The sequence below is a fragment of the Wickerhamomyces anomalus genome (assembly GCF_001661255.1).
Source record: "Wickerhamomyces anomalus NRRL Y-366-8 unplaced genomic scaffold WICANscaffold_6, whole genome shotgun sequence".
Taxonomy (NCBI): domain Eukaryota; kingdom Fungi; phylum Ascomycota; class Saccharomycetes; order Phaffomycetales; family Wickerhamomycetaceae; genus Hansenula; species Hansenula anomala.
The window spans coordinates 227,324-251,286 of record NW_017567115.1 but is presented as its reverse complement, the minus strand read 5'-3'; the positions used below and the strand labels follow the sequence as shown (position 1 = coordinate 251,286).

The following is a 23,963-nucleotide window of genomic DNA, read 5'->3' as shown; positions in this document are numbered from 1 at the left end:
GATTTTTTTTTCAAAAAAACGTCGAGGTTTCAGTTTTTTTTTCTTCTAGAAAATTCCATTGAGATGGCGACCGGGGCTGCCTAACCGCGGGCTAGGCAGAGAGAAGCGTAGAAGGAGCCAGAAGGAGGGCTAGGCAGAGGTCTGTGTAAATGCTAGACGGAGAGAGATGATACAATATTCAAAAGGTATTTCACAATTAATTAATGATCTGTATATAGTATAAAAAAGAGAGGTGTATGGAATATTCAGTTCACTTGGTCTTTTCCTCAGCTTCTCTGACCAAACTGAACGAGCCAATGCTCTTCAATCCACGTTTAAAAGAGCCCCATTGTGCCTTGACAACTGGTGGGACATTTTGAGCACTAACCAATCCATCAATTCTAACTTCCCAGTTCTTCAAGGTACTTCTTGTAAAGACTGATCTTTCAGTTTTGATCTTGATGAATAAAGAGTACAAAATCAATGAGATCCATGAACCTTTTCTCCAAAACAATGCTCTGAATATCAATTGAATCAATAATAACAATTCAAAATTGGCAGCTAATCTTCTTGAACGTTCATGATGGATTTTAGCAAAATTTGAAACTTTTGCATTTAAAGCACTTGAAACATTCAAAGCTGGTAAAATCTCAGTAGCACTGAAACTTAAAACATGGAATATTGAAAAGAATAAAAAAGGTGCAGTTGCTAAAGTTCTTCTTGGTAAAATCAACCAAATTAATCCATCATACAAGTAATGAACATTATCATCTTGTAATAACAAACCATAAGATAATGAACCTGTTGTAGTTTTATATTTCGATAAATTTTCATACAAAACAATACCAAAAGTGTCCAATGCGCCGATAAATACAAATTTATACCATGTCAAGTTTAACCAACCACCAGATTTGTATGATAATAAATACAAAATAGTGTTGAAAACAACAACAACATTTCCAACAAACCATGCAGTTCTAGGATATGAGGCCTTTTTAAAATAAGTTAGTGACTTCTCTTTTCAATTGAATAACATAATGCACTTACATTTACAACTTGTAACAAGTTTTCAATTGGTGATGATTTCTTTAAAGGTGTACTTGATCCAGTGGAACCGGTTGTTGAGGTAGCTTCACCACCACGGATTGGTTTTTCCTCTTGTCTTGGAATGGTTTGTGCCATATTCAGCCTATTTCACAACGAATTGAATTATAATGATTCAAATGTGAGTTAAGGGGATGGTGGTGTATAAATAAGTGCTTGAAATTGATCTTGTGATGCTGTTGTTGCGATTGCTTTTCAAAATGACACAAATATTTCGCACCGCCTCGAAACGGAAGTGGTTACGGGCGATGGTGGACTTTGTAATGGATGGATTCAAATATTCAAATTGTACTGATACAATTGAATTGAAGGCTATCAGGTTATAAGTGGACCGCCAAACACACGACCAAGATACATTCTTCTTCAAACATGCTTCATTTGATACAACCCGAACTTTCCAATTTTATTTCTTCGAATGTATTGTTAAGCCAAAGGTGGTCAAACTGTTTATTTTGGTGATTTAGGTAAAAATTGTCAAAGTTTGATTGATTATTTTTGCTACAAAATGTCCTCCAGATGCTAATCCAGCTGATTCGATGCTACACGTTATTGGTGCTGCTCCTGGCTCTCACGCTAATCAATAAGCTTGACTACAATCTTCAATACATCAAGAAGTTTTACAAGAGTTGGATAAATTTGTATTTAATGATCTTCAATCCACTTCTTGAACAAGGACTACCAACATTTGTTGAACAAAGAGGTCTTTATGAGACTAGGGAACGTCCTTCAAAAACGTTTTCATGGAAGGCATTTATTGCTGCTCAAATCACTGCTGAAATTCCATGGAATGCATTAGTCGGTACTGCTGCTTTTTTCTGTTTTTACTATCCTGTTGGCTTCTACAACAATGCTTCTCCAAGTGGTACTGCAGCTGTTAACCAAAGAGGTGCTTATGCTTGGTTCTTTAATGTTTTGTTTTATATTTATATTGGTACTACTTCTCATCTTGTCATGGCACCATTGGAGTTGACAGAATCTGCTGGTAATGTTGGTTATTTGATCTTTACTTTAGGTTTAACTTTCTGTGGGGTATTGGTTAGTTTGGATAAACTTCCTGGATTTTGGAAATTTATGTATCAGGTTTCACCATTCACTTATATTGTTGATGGGTTTTTATCAAATGGTCTTGCAAATAATAGAGTGCAATGTTCTTCCACTGAATTAGTTCGTTTCAGTCCATCAACAGGTTATAATTGTGCACAGTATATGGAATCATACATTACAAAAGCAGGTGCAGGTTACTTAGCGGACCCATTTGCTACTGAGAACTGTGAATTTTGTGCTATTTCATCCACTAATGATTTCTTGAGAGTTGTTGGGGTTAGCTATGATAGAAGATGGAGAAACGTTGGTATTTTCATTGCATTCATCTTTTTCAATATTATTGGTGCTACTTTCTTGTATTGGTTAGCTAGAGTTCCAAAGAAAGCAGATAGAGTGAAATGTGTCAAAAAAGAAGGTGAAGTGAATGTTCCACAATCTGAATATTCCAAGTCAATGATTGATAAAGAAGATTCTACAATTGTCTAACAGTACCATTATCACGCATGTATAAATAAATTATAATATATAGTAATATCAAGATAAATAGCAGCACCAAAAATATAACATTGGATTGTTGAAACATCATATAATATTAACGGTCAAATTAATTGATAGAAACTCTTCATTATCAGGTGCCAATGCAAAATTAATTGAAGTTTAATTGGAAGTGTTATTGTTTTCATTCAATATTTTGCTGTAAAACCTAATGAGTTCTCTGGTCAGATTTCTGTGGTCTTGTCTACCAACAGATCTATGTATCTTGGAACAAACGTCTTTCCCTTTTATACTGTTTCTCAAGTTCTTCAATGTCCATTTGGGCTTGTTTTGAAATATCACCTCTTGAAGCTCCGTTACCAAGTTTTTGAATCAAAAATGTTTTTGTTTGAAGATATGTATCTTTGTTTTTTTCTTTGACAAAGGCAAGAAATGAAGGGGTGGACATCTTAATATTATATTTGAATGAATTGGTGGATGTTTGGATTGAAGCAGTACCTAAAGGCCTGTAGGAGGATACACTAACAGAAAGTAATAAATAAGCGCTTTCCTATGAATAATGCTTTTGAAATTAAGAAAAATGGTTAAATTTTGTTGACACAAAACCAACTTTCATCACGTGCAAGTCACGTGAACGCCATCTCGAATCGGAGGTCGGAAGCACAAAAACACCAACTTTGAACAGCAATAACTCGAGTTACAAATAATCAGTAGCAATCACACTACAGCACGTTCATATTGACGTCGAACCGATTCGTTCCATGTAGGTCACATGTTCGAAATAAGTTTTTGCCCCTCCTTCAAGAATTTTTATAATAATATTTAGATATAATTAGATATATTAATAATATTGTTTAGATAGTAATATTTGTTTAGATTAGATTATGCAGTTTAGCTGTAGATAATTAGCTGATCATTAAGATTATAATTAAGATATTTAGAATTAATTATATTAGATTAATATTAAGATCATGTTCGATCATGATATAAATCTAAAACAGAAACGTTACATGAGTACAGCTAGCTGGATTTTGTCCCTTTGTAGGAAAGTACACTAGCATGAATAAACAAAAATATATAGAAGAGCTGATTAATTAATGCTGCAATACGAATAAAAGATAGGATCACAAAATGATATAAAGAGATATTTAACACTGTATTAGTGTAAGTCCGAACTATAACCATCAGGGGAATGAAGCAGTGAAAATAACTTACCTCACTGCGTTCTAAAACTTCAAAGCGGGCTTTTTCACCACAATCATCTTTGTCTTCATTATTTCAAAATCGTCTCTTCTCATAATACTGTCAGTCTTGGGACTGAAAGTGATCAAAGAAGTATCGATATGATCCGATGAATTGATAGTCATTGCCTTCATCAACACATCAACCAAATGTTCCACTTCATTTTTGGTTAATAATTCTTTAGCAACTTGTATATACCCTTTCATATACGTCTCTTCAACCTCACCTTCACGTTCTTGTGTTACTGAAAGCTCTTCTTGAAGCTTTCCAGCAACTTCATTAACTATTTTAGCACATAAGTTGATACAATTGAATTGTTGGATATCAGAATCATGAATCGGCCATGGGTCTGGAATCATAATAACATCGACCCCAAATAAACGATCGAAATTTATTTTTCTTTGAACATGATTCATTTGATACAACCCAAAATTTTCAATCATTTCTTCAAATGAATTTTTTATTTCTTTTCTTGAATTCTTTACAATATTGGACCTAGTTCCATCCAGAAAATACTTTATGAACAAAGAACTAAGTAACAACTGCTCTAAAATTTCATGATTTTGTTCTTGTGCTTCACAAACAAAATCCTCAAACGATCTCACCGTCTGGAAAAAATAAATGGTATCATATTTCAACTTCAACGGATTAGAACATGCAGGTACATTATCTGAAGCTTGGAGTACTTCTAAATGTTTTGATAATACATCATCAATATATGGTGTTAAAAAATTACCACCAAGTTTGAACGGTTTAGGTCTTATTGAGAGATAGTTTGTCTTGTCAATCTTTGTATACTTCTCTAGCTTAGATCCAAATAGTGTATTCTTTGAAGTTCTAGATGTTTGAATTTCATCAAGAAAGAGCAAGTCAACGTCAAATACTTTGACGTATTTTTTCATAATCGAATTCTCATTATTCATTATCCTTTCACAAAATGATAAAACAGACTCAACACTTGAAAATACATGAGTATCATAATTTTTTGAATACTGTTCCATATCTTTCATTTTCTTTTGAAAATCAAAATTTAAAACTTGATAATCTGTACAAAGAGCTCTTTCATAGAATCCTTGCACTTTTTTAATCGCTTTTTGTTCACGACAAATATAGCGTTTCTGTTCTTCATCAACTCCTTCAAGTTGTATTTCTTTAATATAACGTTCAAACTCATCAGTCTCCAACATCAACATCTTTACCATAACCCCTTTTCTACCAAAATCATCTATAATGGGACTGTTATCCCCTTCTGTAGCACGGAGATGACTTAAATAGGAGAGGTTAACAATACTGAAAAGATTTTGTAAATAGTGCTCTGAAGAGTCAAAACTTTTGATATATTTTGTAGAACTTAATGGAATAAGTGCATAGAATTTTGAAGGTATATCCACTTTCCCAACAAGTAATTCAAGGAATTTTTTATTCAATGTCAACACTTTAAGGAAATTTTTATCTCTAATTTTCACATTTTGATCAAATCTATCAAATTTAGCCAAATAGATAAAGATTTCAACCAAAATCTCATCAGGTAATTTCTGATTCGATGGCTCTTGCCTTTTAGTTATTGGTCTTGATGGCATCGTTTACTTGGAAATTTGATTTTTGAGATGATGGATGAAGCAAAAGACAGCTGTGGGATGTGTAATTCAGACTTATACTTATTTAAGTTCTCATGTATCTGTTGTTGGTTTGATGAGATGTTTTCATCAAAGCACTCTAGTTTTGCAAAAACAGTTGGAAAAGGTGGTAGAGGTGATAAGCTGGTTGGTAGACTCTCCCATGATGTGTGAAAGCATCGCTTTGAACTCTTGAACTGATAGCCATTTATTACCTATATCCAGAAGACAGTTTGAAAGTTTTCTCTCCATATACAAAACAAATTCGCGAATTAAGAAAAGGTATACGAATCACAAGCCCATAAGAAACGATGAGAACGAGACAATTTAGTAATATTCATACAAAGAGTAACAGTTGTACTCTATTTATTCAAGTAACCAAATAAAACTATTCTAGCATACACCTTCCAGAATGAGAAGCTTCATTGCCTCACTGTTAATCTATCTCGGGGTTAGTCGGTCTTGGGCTAAGTGATGTTTGGCAACGGGTGCATCCATTAATTTCCGAGTAAAAGAGGTTTGAATTGTTTGATCGTTGGCATAATATCAATATCAGAGTCCAGCTATCCTGTTAATTAGTAGCTAGGATCTTAACCTTTGATGGGCTTACCATTTGCTGGCCATCTGTTGAAGGAGCGTACTATAATTGAATAATGTACTTACTACTGATCCTAAACTCCATAGTGAACAATGTGTAGCATATTTACACTATGACAAATCGCCATTAATCATCATGCCAAGCTGTTCTTAATATTCGTACATGTTCTAAACTTGTGTTAGTTCTGCAGAGTTTCACTTGTACGAGCTAGAAGTGCTCGTGCTCAGAAATTCGGCCGAATATTTGTAGGTGGATGTTGAGCCTAACACAGCTCATTTGTTCTTGACTCAGTGATGTTTTGCTGTGTAGAAAATAATCAGCATGAACCTATTTCAAAGAGCATCTATGTATAAATAAGACCCTGTGTTTCCTTGATGTTTGAGATTGGTTAAAATGCTTTGGGAGGCGTTAAAGAAGAAAAACTTCAAAAATGTCAGATCACAACAAAGAAAACAATCTTCACAACAATTCACAACAAAACACACTCAATGATTATAATGGATTTGACTCCAATGTTGACCAAAGTATACATGAACTCGCCAGAAGATTAACAAACGCTTCACAAAAATATCCAGAACTGGGTGTTGATGGTGATGATGTCTTGTCAACAACCTCTTCAATAGCGCCTGGTGTCGTGACAGTCAACAATTCAGATGTTGATCCTCGTCTAGACCCAAGCTCAGATGATTTCAACTCTCGTTATTGGATAAAGAATTTCAAAAGAGTCATGGATAAGGATCCAGATCATTTCAAGCATTATTCATTAGGAATTGTTTACAAAAACTTGAGGGCTTTAGGTGATGCTACTGATGCTGATTATCAAACAACTGTTTTAAACGCCCCATTAAAATATGTTCAGAAATCTTTGAAATCGGTCTTTTCATCTAAAGAATCTAAACATACCCAACAATTTGATATTTTGAAACCAATGGATGCTAATGTCAAGCCTGGTGAAGTTGTTGTTGTCCTTGGTAGACCAGGCTCTGGTTGTTCAACTCTTTTGAAAACAATAGCTGCAAATACACATGGGTTCCAAGTCGGTGAAGAGTCACAGATTAGTTATGAAGGTGTTAAGCCTCAAGATATTAAAAAACACTATAGAGGTGAAGTTATTTATAATGCTGAAACTGATATTCATTTCCCGCATTTAACAGTTTGGCAAACTTTATCATTGGCTGCAAAATTTAGAACTCCTCAAAATAGAATTCCTGGTATCTCTAGAGAGGATTATGCAAACCATTTAACTGAAGTTTATATGGCAACTTATGGGTTATCACATACTAGAAACACAAAAGTTGGTAATGAAGTTGTTCGTGGTGTTTCAGGTGGTGAACGTAAAAGAGTTTCAATTGCCGAAGTTTCATTATCTGGTGCTAGATTACAATGTTGGGATAATGCCACTAGAGGTTTAGATGCTGCTACTGCCTTGGAATTCATTAGAGCTTTAAGAACTCAAGCTGATATATTGGATACTACAGCTTTTGTTGCCATTTATCAATGTTCTCAAGATGCTTATGATTTATTTGATAAAGTTTCACTCTTGTATGAAGGTTATCAAATTTATTTTGGTAGAGCTGATGAAGCTAAGGGTTATTTTGTGAAAATGGGGTACCATTGTCCCGCTCGTCAAACTACTGCTGATTTTTTAACTTCAATCACTTCACCAAGAGAAAGGGTTGCCTCAAAAGGGTATGAACAAAGAGTCCCCAAAACTCCAAAGGAATTTGAGCAATACTGGAAAGAATCACCAGAATATGCCCAATTGATTAAAGATATTGACTCAACTTTGATCAAGCAAAAACAAGAAAATTCCCAAGATGTTATCAAATCTTCACACAATCAAAAGCAGTCAAAACATTTGAGACCTGGTTCTTCATATACAGTTTCATTTTGGATGCAAGTTAGGTATTTATTAATTCGTGATTTCCAAAGAATTTTAAATGATTTAGGGTTCAACCTTTTCCAAGTCTTTGCCAATTCTTTAATTGCACTTGTTTTATCTTCAATTTTTTACAATATGCAAAAAACTACTGGATCATTTTTTTATCGTGGTGGTGCTATGTTTTTTGCCCTTGTGTTTAATGGGTTTCAATCCTTTATTGAAATCATGACTCTTTTCGAAGCCAGACCAATCATTGAAAAACATAAACAATATTCATTATACCATCCATCAGCAAGTGCATTGTCATCAATCATATCACAACTCCCTTCCAAAATGATCATTTCAGTTGCCTTCAATTTAATTTTTTACTTTATGGTGAATTTTAGAAGAGATCCTGGTCGGTTCTTTTTCTATTACTTGATGAATATAACTGCAACTTTTTCAATGTCACATTTATTCCGTCTTGTCGGTTCAGCTTCATCTACACTACCTGCCTCGCTTGTCCCTGCACATTTCCTTTTGTTAGCTTTAATGATCTTTACAGGGTTTGTTATCCCAGTCAATTATATGCTTGGTTGGTCACGCTGGATAAATTATTTGAATCCTTTGGCTTATGCATTCGAGGCTTTGATGGTTAATGAATTTAGTGGTAGAGAATTCGAATGCTCTTCATTCATACCCGGTGATCCAAGAACTACTCCAGGGATCCCTTCAAATGGGTTCGTTTGTGACTCTGTTGGTGCTGAAGTTGGTTCTTTTACTGTTTCTGGTTCAACATATTTGGAGACAGCTTATAAATACAGAGCTTCTCATAAATGGAGAAATTGGGCAATTAACTTGGGTTTCACGTTGTTTTTCCTAGCTGTTTATATGATCTTCAGTGAATATAATGAAAGTGCTATGCAAAAGGGGGAAGTTTTATTGTTCCAAAGATCAACTTTGAAAAAATTAAAGAAACAACATGGTGATATTAAAAATGATCTTGAAGCTGGTTCTGAGAAGCAAATCACTGAACAAGATGAAGAAGAAGGTGAACAAAATGTTGATGTTATCCATGCAGGTACTGATATTTTCCATTGGAGAGATGTTCATTACTCCGTCAAGATTAAGAAGGAGACTCGTGAAATTTTGAATGGTGTTGATGGTTGGGTTAAACCAGGTACTTTAACTGCCTTGATGGGTGCTTCAGGTGCTGGTAAAACTACATTATTGGATGTTTTAGCTAATAGAGTCACCATGGGTGTTGTTACTGGTAATATGTTTGTTAATGGTCATTTGAGAGATAATTCATTCCAAAGATCAACTGGTTATGTTCAACAACAAGATTTACATTTGAAAACTGCAACTGTTCGTGAAGCTTTACAATTTTCTGCTGATTTGAGACAACCAAAAGACGTTTCCAAGGCTGAAAAGGATGCTTATGTTGAAGAAGTTATCAAGATCTTGGATATGGAAAAATATGCTGATGCCGTTGTTGGTGTTGCAGGTGAAGGTTTGAATGTTGAACAAAGAAAAAGATTAACCATTGGTGTTGAATTAGCTGCTAAACCGAAATTGTTATTATTCTTGGATGAACCTACTTCTGGTTTAGATTCTCAAACTGCTTGGTCTATTTGTCAATTGATGAGAAAATTAGCTAATCATGGTCAAGCTATTTTATGCACTATTCATCAACCTTCAGCTATTTTGATGCAAGAATTTGATAGGTTATTGTTTTTAGCCAAAGGTGGTCAAACTGTTTATTTTGGTGATTTAGGTAAAAATTGTCAAAGTTTGATTAATTATTTTGAAAACCATGGTGCTCAAAAATGTCCTCCAGATGCTAATCCTGCTGAATGGATGTTACATGTCATTGGTGCTGCTCCTGGATCTCATGCAAATCAAGATTATCATCAAGTTTGGTTGCAATCTTCAGAACGTCAAGAAGTCTTGCAAGAATTGGATAGATTGGAAACTGAATTAGTCAAATTACCTCGTGATACTTCAGTTGGTCAAGAAGAATATGCAGCTCCATTATGGAAACAATATGTGATTGTTACAAAGAGAATATTTCAACAACATTGGAGATCTCCTATTTATATCTGGTCCAAAATGGTGTTGGCTGTTGTTTCTTCATTGTTTATTGGGTTCTCATTTTTCAAGGCTAAAAACACAAGACAAGGTTTACAAAATCAAATGTTTGGGTTCTTTATGTATTTAATGATCTTCAATCCACTTCTTGAACAAGGACTACCAACATTCGTTGAACAAAGAGGTCTTTATGAGACTAGAGAACGTCCTTCAAAAACTTTTTCATGGAAGGCATTTATTGCTGCTCAAATCACTGCTGAGATTCCATGGAATGCATTAGTCGGTACTGCTGCTTTTTTCTGTTTTTACTATCCTGTTGGCTTCTACAACAATGCTTCTCCAAGTGGTACTGCAGCTGTTAATCAAAGAGGTGCTTATGCTTGGTTCTTTAATGTTTTGTTTTATATTTATATTGGTACTACCTCTCATCTTGTCATGGCACCATTGGAGTTGACTGAATCGGCTGGTAATGTTGGTTATTTGATTTTCACTTTAGGTTTAACTTTCTGTGGGGTGTTGGTTAGTTTGAACAAGCTTCCTGGATTTTGGAAATTCATGTATCGGGTTTCGCCATTCACTTATATTGTTGATGGGTTTTTATCGAATGGTCTTGCAAATAATAGAGTTCAATGTTCTTCTACTGAGTTGGTTCGTTTCAGTCCACCATCAGGTTATAATTGTGCACAATATATGGAATCTTACATTACAAAAGCAGGTACAGGTTATTTGGCTGATCCATTAGCTACTGAAAACTGTGAATTTTGTGCTATTTCATCCACTAATGATTTCTTGAGAGTTGTTGGGGTCAGCTACGATAGAAGATGGAGAAACGTTGGTATTTTCATTGCATTTATCATTTTCAATATTGTTGGTGCTACTTTCTTGTATTGGTTAGCTAGAGTTCCAAAGAAAGCAGATAGAGTGAAATGTGTGAAGAAAGAAGGTGAAGTGAATGTTCCACAATCTGAATATTCCAAGTCAACGATTGAAAAAGAAGATTCTACAATTGCCTAACAAGAATCTGATCTCACATGTACATATGCAATTAATACAAGTAGATTTAACTAATTAATAATAGCCTATTTAGCTTAAACGAGCACTTTTCATCTTGATTATTCTCACAAAAAGCCTATAATATAGTTTCGTTTCGCGAATTTTCTAATTTCGAATCGCCATTTTGCTGAAATCAGTTTTTTAGGCCATAATTGTAATCAACGTTTTATTTTGTAATTTTTCCATAGGCATATTTAATGAGTATGCTTCATATAAATAGCTTATTTTCCATTAATATTAGCTTTTTTTTCTACTACTTAAGTCTACTTAAAGATTGATGTCTTAGTCAGCATGTTAGTTTAGATTATGTAATTAGTATAATTTCTTACGTAACATTCTGCATCTCACCCCCTACGCCAGGTTTTGTGAGATGCCTGTCACAAATTATGGCTCTTCGATGTGTGAGACGCCAAAAATCGTGGACGCATACCTCTCGGAAATGCCTCTCAATAAAATCACAACAAAACATAAATAAAAGAACAAATAGCGGTGCTTTTGGCTGTTGATTGATTAGATCATGTGTTTGGGCTTTTCAGGCTTTCCATTTTTGTTTGGTTTTGCATTGTTTTGATGTTTTTCTTCTACAGCTCAGCGGCTAGCAAAAAGAGAGATGTGTTGGTCTGATTTCTTCTTCTTGAACAACTTCATCCTGTAAAGTTATACTCGAGCTCTAGTTACTGGTTATGAGACTGATCTGGTGCTTATTCTGGGTTCAAGCTGCTCTTTGTCAGTCTTCATATGAAGACATCTTTTATGATATTCTTCCCAAAAGACTACAGACTACAAATGTTGCAATAGCTGCTAGCACAAGATTATATGCCAACAGATATGTTGATGTCAAAGACTTGGTTGAAGACTTGATTGGTGATCCTCATTATGTGAACAGTTTTGATTTCAGCAAGCCGTATGACTATGCTCATCAAGATTATAACGCAAGTGCAAGTAAATCAACTTCAGAGTTGTCAAATGAAATTGAAAAGGGTCTTTACACCAAGTTGTTGGAAATATATCAAAGTTTCCAAAGAATATATTCCATACTTGGAGATATGACCATTGATGACTTTGTTGCTATATATGATTATATTTATGGGGATATACCACCAGATGAAGTCATAACTACTCTGGGTGATGTCGATAAAGAGCCCGATGAACTATTTGAAAACATGTTTGAGTTTAACAATGGGTTTGAACCTAAATTTGAACAAATTTATCCGCTGATTCCATTTGTTGATGTTGATGATTATCAAGAACTGAGCCCTGGATCAACTACTGGTGATGATGAGGTTCAAGCACAGTTATTGTTGACGTTGATAAAGATTCCATTGCTTATCATCAAGATTATTCTAAAGATCATTTGGTTACTCATTGAATTGAAGAAATATATTGAATTGATAGAGACGAAAATCATCCTATACATTATCAAAATCATCCAAAAGATTTGCAAAATCATTATGAGAATCAAAAAAAAGATATCAAAAATCGTCAAAGACTTTAAAAACTTATACATTCCTTATCTTATTGCTAAAAAGATTAAGGCAATCATTTTACTCATAATCAAAAAGTTGAGAATTTTGTGTTGGGAATTACAAGATATTCTTTATAGATATAAATGGAAGACAATTTTCTTGATCAAGCATGCAGAGAAGAAATTCCTTTTGTATGCAATCTTCTTCAAAGAATGCATCTATGGGAAGTTGGACAAACCTGAAAAGAAGGATAAAATGCTTGAAGATTTTGTGAACTATGATGACGATTACTATGATTGGGATGATTATGATTATTTCAAAGAATTTGCACATTATGTTTATAGGCCATTGTACAAAACAAAAGATCGAGAGATTAAAAAAGTCATTGAAAGAATGGAAGAAGCTGAGGAAAATGATGATTTTGATGATGATTACGATGAAATAGATGATTATGATGAAGGATTTCATCATGGCGATGATCTCCCATTTGATTTGAAAGAAGAATATGGTTTCGATACTGTTAGGCTACATATCGGTAATGATGATGTTAAAATCATGTCAGTCCCAAAAAGCAAAAAGTTGTATTAGTAAAAACACTACATTGTTTTATTGCTTGGTTTTTTTTGCAGAGTCATTAGGTTGTTTAGCTTTTCTCTTTTTGACAATTGAGGTTAAATCATTAACAGGTTGTGCACTTGTACTTGGTCTTGGAGTTTGCTTATCGCTAGATGTAACTTCTCCCAAGATCCCTTTGATTATATCATTTTTTTGTTCATCAAAAGCTTGATTTGGATCTTTTTGTAAATCTTCTAATCTCGAATCTAGTTCTTTGATCAAATCAATATCTTTATCTTCATCTTTTTGATCTTTTTGTTTTAATTTAATACTTTCAATAGCTTTTTTCAAATGTTCGATTGCTTTCTTTTTTGATTCTTCATCTGCAAAATTGAATTCTAGAGCTAATGATAATTTGTAATGTGCTTCACTTATTAAATTTGATTCAAATGGGAACAATTCTTCTCTGATCTTTAATAATGATTGGAAATCTTCAGATGCTTGTTTGAAATTTTCAGTCTCTAATGAAATTTCACCTAATAAGTCATGAATATCTGATAATTTGATTTTAGTAACCACTATTGGATCTTTAGAATTTTCAGCATCTCCTGGTATTTTATCTAGTGGGGTTTCTGGTAATGATTGTTCATATAAAGAACGTGCAAGATCCAAAATTTCCCATGCTATTTCAAAATCTGATTGTTCTTCTTCCTTTTCTTCTTCATCTTTATCTTCCTCTTTATCATCATCATTGGCAGACTCTTCCTGTTGTTTTGCCTCTATTTCCTTTTGGTTCTCTTCTTCTTCATCATCATCCTCCTCTTCAGCTAAAGGAACTTCTTCACTAAATTGAAACATCCTATTTGAAGCATCCTCGGTTTTTTCCTCTTTATTACTAGCCAATGCAGCAGCTTCATCTGGATTACCACCAAAGATACCATTTTTGGAAACAGCTACTTGGAACAAGGCCTTCCCATAAAGAAACAGCAATTCTGGGGATTCTTTACCTTCATTGTCACTTGAATATACCTGACACGCTTCACCATAATGATTGACGGCTTCCTCGTACTCCTTAGCCGCATAGGATTTAGCACCTGATTCCAATAGCTTGGAGACTTCCTCGGAGTATTCAGCCATTATGCTCCAGTAATCTCTATAATTCAGTGAAAGATCCCCAAAGAACAGTTCAATATTTTATTTTCACGCGTTTCTGCTTATATCAAAATAATTTTCGCGAAACACGTAACCCGGCTGTGGCCAGATCGAGATTTTTAACGATTTTGTGTTTCAAACGCGTATTTTCATTTCGAATTTGTTGATTTCTTTAAAAAGAATTCAGAACAAGAAGCAATTCAGATTTCACCGTAAGCAAGAAGAGTACAATTGAACTGAAAGATGTCTTCAATGATCGATAGTGTCACCCCAAAGACAAACAGCATGGTCGAATCCACCAACACTCATAATCCGGCACACGCTGACGCTGTGGATGAAGCTCCTATCAAAGAAAGTGAATCTGCCACAAACGTTCAAATCCCATCTGAACCTCACACTACCTCTGCTGAATCCAATGGTAATGGCTCTGCTGGTGCTGGTGGTCTAGAGCCTCCAACTGATGAAGCTCCAAATTTAAAATCAAATGGTCCAACTGTCACCACAACTCCTGAAATCAAAATCATTAGAAGAAAATTGAATGGTTATGTTGGTTTTGCAAATTTACCAAAGCAATGGCATAGAAAATCTATTAGAAGAGGCTTCAATTTGAATCTTTTAAGTGTTGGTGAATCTGGTTTGGGTAAATCAACTTTAATCAATACATTGTTTAATAAAGAATTATATCAACCAAAAGAACCAAGAGATCCAGCTGTGGAGAGACCAACAGGTGTTTCCATTGATACAATTAGTTCAGAGATTGAAGAAAATGGTGTTAAATTGAACTTGACAGTGATAGATACTCCAGGTTTTGGTGATCAAGTTAATAACACTGATTCATGGCAACCAATTGTTGATGAAATTAATTCAAGATTCGATTCTTATTTGGAATTTGAAAACAAGATAAATAGAACAACAGTTGCTGATACAAGAATCCATGCTTGTTTGTATTTCATTGAACCAACTGGACATTCATTAAAACCTTTAGATATTGAATTTTTAAAACAAGTACACAAGAAAGTTAACGTCATACCAGTTGTTGCCAAATCAGACACTTTAACTGAAGAAGAAATTTTAGAATTCAAACAAAGAGTCTTGGATGATATTAAAACTCAAGGTATTGAAATCTTTGAACCAAAAATTTATGAAAATGATGATGAAGAAACTATTTTAGCCACAAAGGAAATTTTATCAAAAGTTCCATTTGCAATTGTTGGTTCCACAACAGAAATCCAAACTGCTGATGGTAGAACTGTTAGAGGTCGTCAATATCCATGGGGTGTTATTGAAGTTGATAATGAAGACCATAATGATTTTGTTAGATTACGTCAACTTTTGATTAGAAACTTTTTGGAAGAATTGAGAGAAAAGACAGCAAATGTTTTATATGAAGCTTATAGAAGTGAAAAATTAGAGAAATTAGGTATTCCACAAGATCATAGTGTATTCAGAGAATTTGATCCATCTATTAAACAACAAGAAGAGAAAGCATTACATGAAGCTAAATTGGCCAAATTAGAAGCTGAAATGAAGCAAATATTCCAACAAAAAGTTAGTGAAAAAGAAAAGAAATTACAAAAATCTGAAGCTGAATTATTTTCAAGACATAAAGAAGTTAAAGAAAAACTTTTGAAACAAATCAAGTCATTAGAAGAAAAGAAAAAACAATTAGAAAACGCACGTCTGAATGCATATGAACCAGCTCCAGCTCCAGCTCCAAAGGCTAAAAAAGGTTTCTTACGTTAGGAAGCCACGACATAGTCTTTATGTATTTCCATAAATTTTAATATTTTAGACACTTGAAGTTTTATTGTTTTAGCCCTTATTTTTTATGACATATCTCAAAATGGATTGTCACACTATCTATCTGGAAGAAAATGTATGTTAGTTTTGTTGATTTTGTTGTATAATGTAAATTATCCTCAGTAAAGTAATTGCTGGATCTTGATTTCGCGAAAAAAAAAGGTGTTGTGTAATTATTTTGGGATTTTTATAATGAGCTTAAGTAATCGACAACTAGAACATACCCGAGTAGGAACCTCCTGATTAGTGAATGGTTCCAGAGATGACATTGTCTTTTCTTAAACCAATGTTGGAATATCTCCAGTGGAAGACGTTATAACAGTGAACAAGTAATTATAGTAACAATGGAACGAGATGATCTCTGGTGAACCGACAATAGGTAAAGAATACGCAAGACATTAGAGACGATGGATGCATTGCATCTATCAATGTCGAATTAACGAACACTAATGTAAGTACAAGTACTTTTAATGTATCCCCCCTTTCTATAAAATATATAAAAGGAAAAGTTTTCATGATCAATCCGTACCTGTGGTATAAACGTTACGACGTGTTGTCGTACTTGTTCTGGTGCCATTGATGATATAATCAATGGGCCATTCAACTCTTACATGTTGATGGAGTGCGCAAACCATTTCAAGCGGTATTAATGCTGTCAGAAAAATCTTTGCGTCTTTTGTGCTGAAAACATTGAAAAAAGTATAAAAGAAGACGATTTCAGCCTCATGGACTGCTGCTGTGGATTTCGATAAAAGCATTACGATCATAAGAAAGAAATGGAAGTCTTCAATGTCACCGTGTCAAACATCCATTGTGAAGACTGCAGACAGTCAATCATCACGTCCTTATCAGATATTTTCCAGATCTCTGACCATGTTCCAGAGCTCAACGCTCCTGGTGACAACCCATTCGCCATAGTTAGAATCATAGATGATGCTGAACTAAACATCTTAGCTGCTAAAGGTTCAATCAACTCACAACTTCAGAAAATTGTTTTGGCAAAACTGGAAGGTTTGGGGTTCATCATCAAGGATTATTCACTACATGATGTTCAAGAAACTCAATATCTCCATACAAAGTACAAGACCCATCAGAAGTTATTATCCAAGTATATTCCCTGGCTGTGTCATACAGTGGAGAGGAAACACTTGGAACATTGTACAAAATGTCGTGATGAAAAGAAAACAACTTCAGATGCTGATTCAGAATTAACAAAAGTCGTCACTATGAGCCCATTAGAATATAGAGCTGTCTTCACCATTGGTGGTATGACTTGCTCTGCATGTGCACAAACCGTTTCACAGGCATTTAGTGAATCATTAGTTAAAACTCAAAATAATGAAGATGATGAAGCTAAATTCTCTGTTGATCCTGTTTCAAACACTGCTATTGCCATCATACCAAATAAACAAATTGCTAATAACATTATTGCGAATGTCAGGGAATCTGGATATTCAGCTACATTAGTCGAGCTATTACCAGTGGAAAGGGAAACAAAATATAGAGTTAATGCTGCTATTGGTGGTATAAGTTGTGCTGCTTGTGCAAGTTCTATTACTAATGCTGTTTCTAATTTGTCGTTTGTTGTGGAATCTGCAATTTCTATTGTTTCCAAATCTGGTATTTTCATCTTGGATACCGATGAAGAATCAAAATTAAATGAATTGAAAGATGCTATTGAAAATTGTGGATTTGATTTTGAATTGGTGGAAATTAAAAAAGTTAATCATGCAACAACAAAAAAACAAAGTAGAACTGTCAATTTGAAAGTCTCTGGTATGTTTTGTGAGCATTGTCCTGAAGAAATTAATGAAATCTTGAATAGTCATGGTAATGCGATTGTTATTGATGATCCAATCACATTAGACCATCCATATGTCAAATTCACTTATATTCCATCACCTCCTAATCTCACAATAAGGTCAGTCTTGCAAGAAATTAAAGATGCTGGTAAATTTGAAGTGGAAATCATAGAAGCTGTTAGTCTTGATGAACATTTGCGTCGGATTGCAAGATTAGAAACTCTAAAGATTGCTTATAGATTAGCGATAACTACAGTTTTAGCTATTCCGACATTTGTATTTGGAATTGTTGGTATGTCATTCTTGAAGAAGAGTAATGGGTTTAGACAATGGTTAGATGAAGCATTATGGACTGGTAATGTTTCAAGAATGACTTGGATCTTGTTTTTTTTATCAACGCCTGTTTACTTCTTCGCTGCTGATATTTTCCATATCAAAGCTATAAAAGAAATAAGAACTTTATGGAAGAAACACGTTCCTTGGAAAAGAAGATTATTTAGATTCGGAAGTATGAACTTATTAATGTCATTAGGTACTTCAGTTGCATATTTTGCTAGTATAGCATTGCTAGGGTTAGCTGCACATTCTCAGAAAATGGGACATGCGTTCACCACTACATATTTTGATTCAGTTGTGTTTTTGACTTTTTTCTTATTGATTGGAAGATTATTAGAAGCTTTTTCCAAAAGTAAAACTGCAGAAGCAATTACAAATCTGGGAAGTTTGAAACCAAGTTCAGCTACATTATTAGCAAAATTAGGAGAAAATGAATATGGTGATGATGTTAAAACTGATTTGAAATTATTAGAAGTGGGTGATTTCATAAGAATAGTTCCAGGTGAATCACCTCCAGTGGATTGTATCATCGTTCAGGGGAAGACGGATTTTGATGAAAGTGCATTAACAGGTGAATCAATCCCTGTGGAACATACTGTTGGTGAACAGATATTTGCTGGTACTGTGAACAAAGGTCCACAGTCAATAATTGCTAAATTATCTGCATTAGATGGTACTTCATTATTAGATCATATTGTTAACACTGTGCGTGATGGACAAATGCGTAGAGCACCGATTGAAAGGGCTGCAGATGTTTTAACTGGTTATTTTGTTCCTTTAATTACTTTACTGGCTATTATTACTTGGATTGTTTGGCTATCATTGGGTTATAGTGGAGCTCTACCTGATAGTTATCTAGATATCGATATTGGCGGTTGGGCTATTTGGTCATTAGAATTTGCTATTTCCGTGTTTGTTATCGCATGTCCTTGTGGTATTGGGTTAGCTGCTCCAACTGCTTTATTTGTTGGTGCTGGTCTTGCTGCCAAAAATGGTATATTAGCAAGAGGTGGTGGTTCTGCATTTCAGGAAGGTTCAAGAGTTAATGTTGTTTGCTTTGATAAAACTGGTACTTTAACAATGGGTGGTGAACCTAAGGTTACCAATTATGCTATTTATCAAGATAAAGTTATTAAACAATTTGCCCTACAAGTTGCTAAAGATTTAGAAATCACATCAAGTCATCCATTGGCGATTGCTGTTAAGGCATTTATTGAAGAAGTTTCTATTGATCAAAATGTTAAATTAGGTAGAGTTAAAGTCCCTGAAGTTGAAGAGATCCCTGGGAAAGGTTTGAAAGGTGATATAATAATTGATCAAGATGATTCAGATGCTAAAAATTGGAATAAATTCAAGCCATCAAAAGTCTTGCTTGGTAATGAATCATTAATGACTGAAAGTAAAGCACAGTTCACTTCTCAACAAAAACGTTTATTGAATGAATGGAAAATCCAAGGTAAAAGTGTTGTTATTGTTGGTCTACAATGTTTTGAATTCTTCAAAACTGATAATTTCATCCCAGTTTTATTGATGGCTGCAAGAGACGAGATACGTCCAGAAGCTAAAAATGTTATAAAATTACTGAAAAATGAAGGAATTACAACATGGATGATTTCAGGTGATAATTCAATCACAGCAAATGCAATTGCAAAAGAACTAGGTATTGATAATGTTGTTGCAGAAGTTTTACCAGAAGAGAAAGCTGAAAAGATTAAATGGATCAAGAGAACAAATTATGATAATAAGAAAGAACCAATTGTTGCAATGGTTGGTGATGGTATTAATGATGCTCCTGCTTTGTCTACTGCTGATGTTGGTATTGCTTTAGCCTCAGGTTCTGATCTTGCATTAACTTCATCTGATTTTGTCTTGTTGGCACCAAAACATCCATTGATTACTTTGCTAACGTTGCTGAAATTGTCAAAAACAGTGTTCAACAGAGTTCGTTTCAATTTTGTTTGGGCTATAGTTTATAATTGTATTGGTATCCCTATAGCAGCAGGTGTTATTTATCCCTACAAGAATTCAAGGCTATCACCGGTTTGGGCGAGTGCAGCTATGGCTGCTTCGTCAATTAGTGTTGTGTTGAGTAGTTTGGCATTGAGATTGTTTAAAAAGCCAAAAGTTGTTTCTGAACAGTCTAAGAATGCAGAGCTAAACCAAAAGGCGTTGGAAGAGAAATTTTAACAATTGTTCATTAATGAAGATAAATAATGAATGCATTTCTCGGTTTTCAGTATGTTTCTGAAGATTTGTGTAGTTGAGCCTTCCATGCCACATCTGGCATGTTTCTTCTTTTATTTTACCCATGTTGCATTAGGCTGGCCTATTGTTTTGACTAATTTCCTGGTGAGATTGGCTATTGAAGCTGCAACGGATTTTTATGGGCTCTGGAGTAACATATACGAATTTAGATCATGATTCACGGCAAAAAATCTTAAAGACCAAAAGCTCAAAATAGACAATGAAAGCTTGGTAATTTTTATGATGTAAATTAACAGCCCATCGATTTGGATCTGACAAGCCGACAAGACTCAAGAGTCACAAGACTGTAAGCCAAACCCTCTTAAGCCTTCAAATAATCACTGTTGTATACATTACCTCAAGTTTAAGAAGCATCGTCATTGATCGGGCTTAATCATAGACACCTCTTTTCTCATTACTGCAAACACTCATCAACATCGGGTATACACATCATCGCTATGGCGTGACTCTATACTCTTTATTTATTATAATCCCGTTGTGAAACTTGATCCCCTGACTATAATTAAGTCATGTGGAGCTTCTTCAATTGATTGAAGACCCTTTGGTTTCTAGCCGGTGTAACTGCTTTAGGGTATGAAAATGTATCAAGGATTGAAAGAGGATATGGGTATAAATTAAAGCAGTTTTCCATTGTATCCTGGATATCTTTCATCTTTTCGACTATAGAAGAAACAATCCAAATCATAGCTCAACATGATTCCACAACAATTCTTAATCACCATAATTTTAACATTAACTGCAATCGCAAATGCCAATTTCATTGCCTTCACTGGAAACAAATGTGATGGTACTGGTGGTGCAATTGTTTCATTTAAAGGATGTACCAACTTGAAAAACAGACATTCATTTAAGTTTGTTGACAAGTTACCATTTTCTCCAACAACTTATATCTCATTTTGGGCTAAGTCAAAATGTACTGGTAATGAAAATGGTTATAAAAATCCAAAATTAAATCAATGTTACAACATCCACACTGGTGGTAAAGTCCTAACTGGTCATGCTTATGATAACTGCCATGTTGCTACTCATAGTTTCCCAATCAAGTCTTGTCCAGATGTCAATGATAAACATGCTGTTAAAAGAGATAACGAGGCTGAAACTTCAAACGATGATGTTATAATTACCCCAGTTGATGATAGTGACTCCAACCCAGTTTATATCTTTGATAACTATGAGTACAGTTTTGATGAAACAGTCGCTCGATTAGAAGCAGCAAATGTGTTCCAAGTTTATAAGCAGCCTTTCAATGAATCCTCATCTGATAATGAAGCAACCAGTGTTCCTAAATGGTTATTTAGCCAATTGATTGATTTAGCCACAGCCTGATCCAAGAAGGCAGCAAAACACAAACCAGACATTATAACTTATGATTAATTTTAAATGGACACTAACTTATTTATCGCTCAAATAGCAATAAAGCATGTTTAAAACTTTTGATCCTAATGTAGACCAACGCCTTCAAATAATTTTAAAAGGCAGTCATTGAGTTATCGAATCATGACAATTTAATATATTCAACATTCAACACCAAATTTCCAGCTCCGCAAACCATAAATCAACTTTACTGTCTTCTTTAATCTCTTTGACGTAAACTAAAACTAAAACTAAAACAAATCAAATTGTTTTTTTGATGTTAGTTTATATTTCCGACTTCTTTTCACGTGACTCATTGTTGCCCTCGGATTTTCCCTCTCAAAATCTCGATGGTTTTTGTTTTTGGTGGCAAGTGAATCAATTTAACCAACGGTTTTAAACCCATTTCAAGGTCAAATACAATCATAATCATGCCTTCTTTAGAAGATCTCACAAAGCAATTGAAATCAGCGTTTGAAGCTAAGCAATACTCTAAAACAGAAGAGTTATTATCACCAATCAAGATACTTTTAATTCAAAATGATCTGTTGATTCCAAATTATCAAAAAATAAATAAAGATCCACATTATGTTGAAGATTTAGTTATATCAAGATCCATATTAGAAATTGGTGCATTATCTTCCATCAATTCACAAGATTTTGATAGATTTGAAAACTATCTACAACAATTGAAAGTTTTCTATTTCAATACAGTTAGTAATGAACAATTATCTAAATCAGTCAACAAGAGTAAATTAATAAGTTTATATTTGTTGTTATTATTATCAAAGGGTGACGTTGTGAAATTTCACACTGAATTGGAATTTTTGGGTAATCATCTGAAAAATATTGAGAATGATTTGTATTTGAGTTATCCAATCAAGATTGAGAATTGGTTATTAGAAGGTTATTATGATAAAGCTTGGGAATTAATATCTAGTAAGAATTCTGAGGAAAAAATTAAATTAAAAGAATTCAACATTTTCAATGATACATTATTACAAGCAATTAGATTTGAAATATCAAGATCAATAGAGAAGACTTATAAAAAATTACCATTTTCAAATGCCAAATATTTATTATTTTTAAACAGTGAAAAAGAAGTTGAAGCATTTGCCAAGGAACAAAATTGGGAATATTCAAACGGTGAATTACTATTCAACCTAAGTGCTAAAGAGGATAAATTTGGATTCACTCAAGATGAAGAAGATTCACAATTAAACAATAGTGAGAAATTGGTGAAGAATACATTAAACTTTGCTAGAGAAATTGATTCAATTATTTAATCTGTATACGAAAATTCAATCATTCTAACATTGTATAAAACCCTTTGTAAGCATTATCAAGATCAAATAACAATTGTCTTGTATCTTCCTCTGATAACTCCTCATTAATATTCATCTTATTAATCTTTATCAGCCATTCCACTAATTTCCCTCTACCATCAAACTCTTTATTCGAACTAACTTTATTAACAGATGTCATCAAATCCGATAATAAAGGATGTAATTGATCTTTTGCCTTATAATTCAATTTCAAAGCATCCATACAAGTGATGAAATTACCTGTAGCTTCAGCAACAGCTCTAGCTGAAGCACCACCTGATCCATTACTCGCTGGTCCTCCACCACCACTTAGTCCACTTGAGCTTGGAACGTTTATGGCATGCTCCACTGTGGCAGGGACGCCAATTTCGATTCTTGAAGTTGCTGAAGGACAATTCAGATTATAATTTTTTTTGAATGTATCAAGTGAACCAAATTCTTTGTTGACTTCTGGATTTTTCAAAATGGTGTTATATTGTGCTAATAGCCTTAGCACTGTGGGTGTATATTGGTCTTGACCATCTTTGTTCAGTGTATCTTTAACGTATGACTTCTCTATAAAGTCGAGTACTGTTATTATTGAGTATAGTTCTGCTAATGATTCGTAAACTTCACGTTGTTGTACTGTGTTGAATAGGGAGACTTCTTGGTCGAGATTAATCGATGAGTTTCTGATTTTGTTGTATGAAGGGTTTTTCTGGGTGGCTGTAGGGGCATAAGCTGGGATTGACATGGCTTTAGGGGATTTGGTTTGGTGATTTGGGTTTTAGTTGATGTAATTTCAATCTTCATCATTTTCATTCCTGATAAAGAGGTTTGAAGCCCT

The 23,963-nt window shown here is 34.2% G+C and overlaps 11 protein-coding genes across 11 annotated transcripts; 7 read left to right on the top strand and 4 right to left on the bottom strand.

The window, feature by feature from the left end:
* Window positions 1–191: 191 nt before the first annotated feature.
* On the bottom strand, window positions 192–1,161 carry POM33 (nucleoporin POM33; the record flags this gene model as incomplete). The annotated part of the gene is made up of 2 exons (XM_019184210.1): window positions 192–970; window positions 1,027–1,161. The coding sequence occupies 2 exons, from the start codon at window positions 1,159–1,161 to the stop codon at window positions 251–253; spliced, it is 855 nt and encodes a 284-aa protein (XP_019036656.1). The 3' UTR covers window positions 192–250.
* Window positions 1,162–1,728: 567 nt separating this feature from the next.
* Window positions 1,729–2,613, top strand: WICANDRAFT_80784 (uncharacterized protein; the record flags this gene model as incomplete). The annotated part of the gene is made up of 1 exon (XM_019185122.1): window positions 1,729–2,613. One exon carries the CDS (start codon window positions 1,729–1,731, stop codon window positions 2,611–2,613), a length of 885 nt encoding a protein of 294 aa, XP_019036655.1.
* A 1,053-nt stretch (window positions 2,614–3,666) lies between these two features.
* Window positions 3,667–4,595, bottom strand: WICANDRAFT_96755 (uncharacterized protein). The gene has a single exon (XM_019186533.1). The coding sequence runs from the start codon at window positions 4,278–4,280 to the stop codon at window positions 3,849–3,851; it is 432 nt and encodes a 143-aa protein (XP_019036654.1). The 5' UTR covers window positions 4,281–4,595; the 3' UTR covers window positions 3,667–3,848.
* A 1,913-nt stretch (window positions 4,596–6,508) lies between these two features.
* Window positions 6,509–11,044, top strand: WICANDRAFT_64792 (pleiotropic drug resistance family ABC transporter; the record flags this gene model as incomplete). The annotated part of the gene is made up of 1 exon (XM_019183805.1): window positions 6,509–11,044. The coding sequence occupies one exon, from the start codon at window positions 6,509–6,511 to the stop codon at window positions 11,042–11,044; it is 4,536 nt and encodes a 1,511-aa protein (XP_019036653.1).
* A 519-nt stretch (window positions 11,045–11,563) lies between these two features.
* WICANDRAFT_96753 (uncharacterized protein) lies at window positions 11,564–12,855 on the top strand (the record flags this gene model as incomplete). Its single annotated transcript, XM_019186532.1, has 1 exon — window positions 11,564–12,855. A coding segment is annotated over exon 1 (871 nt), but the record flags the coding sequence as incomplete, so codon positions are not given.
* Window positions 12,856–13,023: 168 nt separating this feature from the next.
* Window positions 13,024–14,289, bottom strand: HIF1 (Hif1p; the record flags this gene model as incomplete). The annotated part of the gene is made up of 1 exon (XM_019186531.1): window positions 13,024–14,289. A coding segment is annotated over exon 1 (790 nt), but the record flags the coding sequence as incomplete, so codon positions are not given.
* Window positions 14,290–14,541: 252 nt separating this feature from the next.
* CDC3 (septin CDC3) lies at window positions 14,542–15,999 on the top strand (the record flags this gene model as incomplete). Its single annotated transcript, XM_019182321.1, has 1 exon — window positions 14,542–15,999. One exon carries the CDS (start codon window positions 14,542–14,544, stop codon window positions 15,997–15,999), a length of 1,458 nt encoding a protein of 485 aa, XP_019036650.1.
* An 833-nt stretch (window positions 16,000–16,832) lies between these two features.
* On the top strand, window positions 16,833–20,381 carry WICANDRAFT_35584 (uncharacterized protein; the record flags this gene model as incomplete). The annotated part of the gene is made up of 1 exon (XM_019182330.1): window positions 16,833–20,381. One exon carries the CDS (start codon window positions 16,833–16,835, stop codon window positions 20,379–20,381), a length of 3,549 nt encoding a protein of 1,182 aa, XP_019036649.1.
* A 771-nt stretch (window positions 20,382–21,152) lies between these two features.
* Window positions 21,153–21,785, top strand: WICANDRAFT_64787 (uncharacterized protein; the record flags this gene model as incomplete). The annotated part of the gene is made up of 1 exon (XM_019183804.1): window positions 21,153–21,785. One exon carries the CDS (start codon window positions 21,153–21,155, stop codon window positions 21,783–21,785), a length of 633 nt encoding a protein of 210 aa, XP_019036648.1.
* A 458-nt stretch (window positions 21,786–22,243) lies between these two features.
* Window positions 22,244–23,085, top strand: RPN12 (proteasome regulatory particle lid subunit RPN12; the record flags this gene model as incomplete). Its single annotated transcript, XM_019183803.1, has 2 exons — window positions 22,244–23,050; window positions 23,077–23,085. 2 exons carry the CDS (start codon window positions 22,244–22,246, stop codon window positions 23,083–23,085), a joined length of 816 nt encoding a protein of 271 aa, XP_019036647.1.
* Window positions 23,086–23,117: 32 nt separating this feature from the next.
* On the bottom strand, window positions 23,118–23,870 carry VPS28 (ESCRT-I subunit protein VPS28; the record flags this gene model as incomplete). The annotated part of the gene is made up of 2 exons (XM_019182344.1): window positions 23,118–23,395; window positions 23,447–23,870. The coding sequence occupies 2 exons, from the start codon at window positions 23,868–23,870 to the stop codon at window positions 23,118–23,120; spliced, it is 702 nt and encodes a 233-aa protein (XP_019036646.1).
* Window positions 23,871–23,963: the final 93 nt, after the last annotated feature.

Coding starts and splice junctions, on each gene's coding strand:
- WICANDRAFT_96755 (XM_019186533.1), bottom strand. CDS start 4,280: ATGAATCATGTTCAAAGAAAAATAAATTTCGATCGTTTATTTGGGGTC.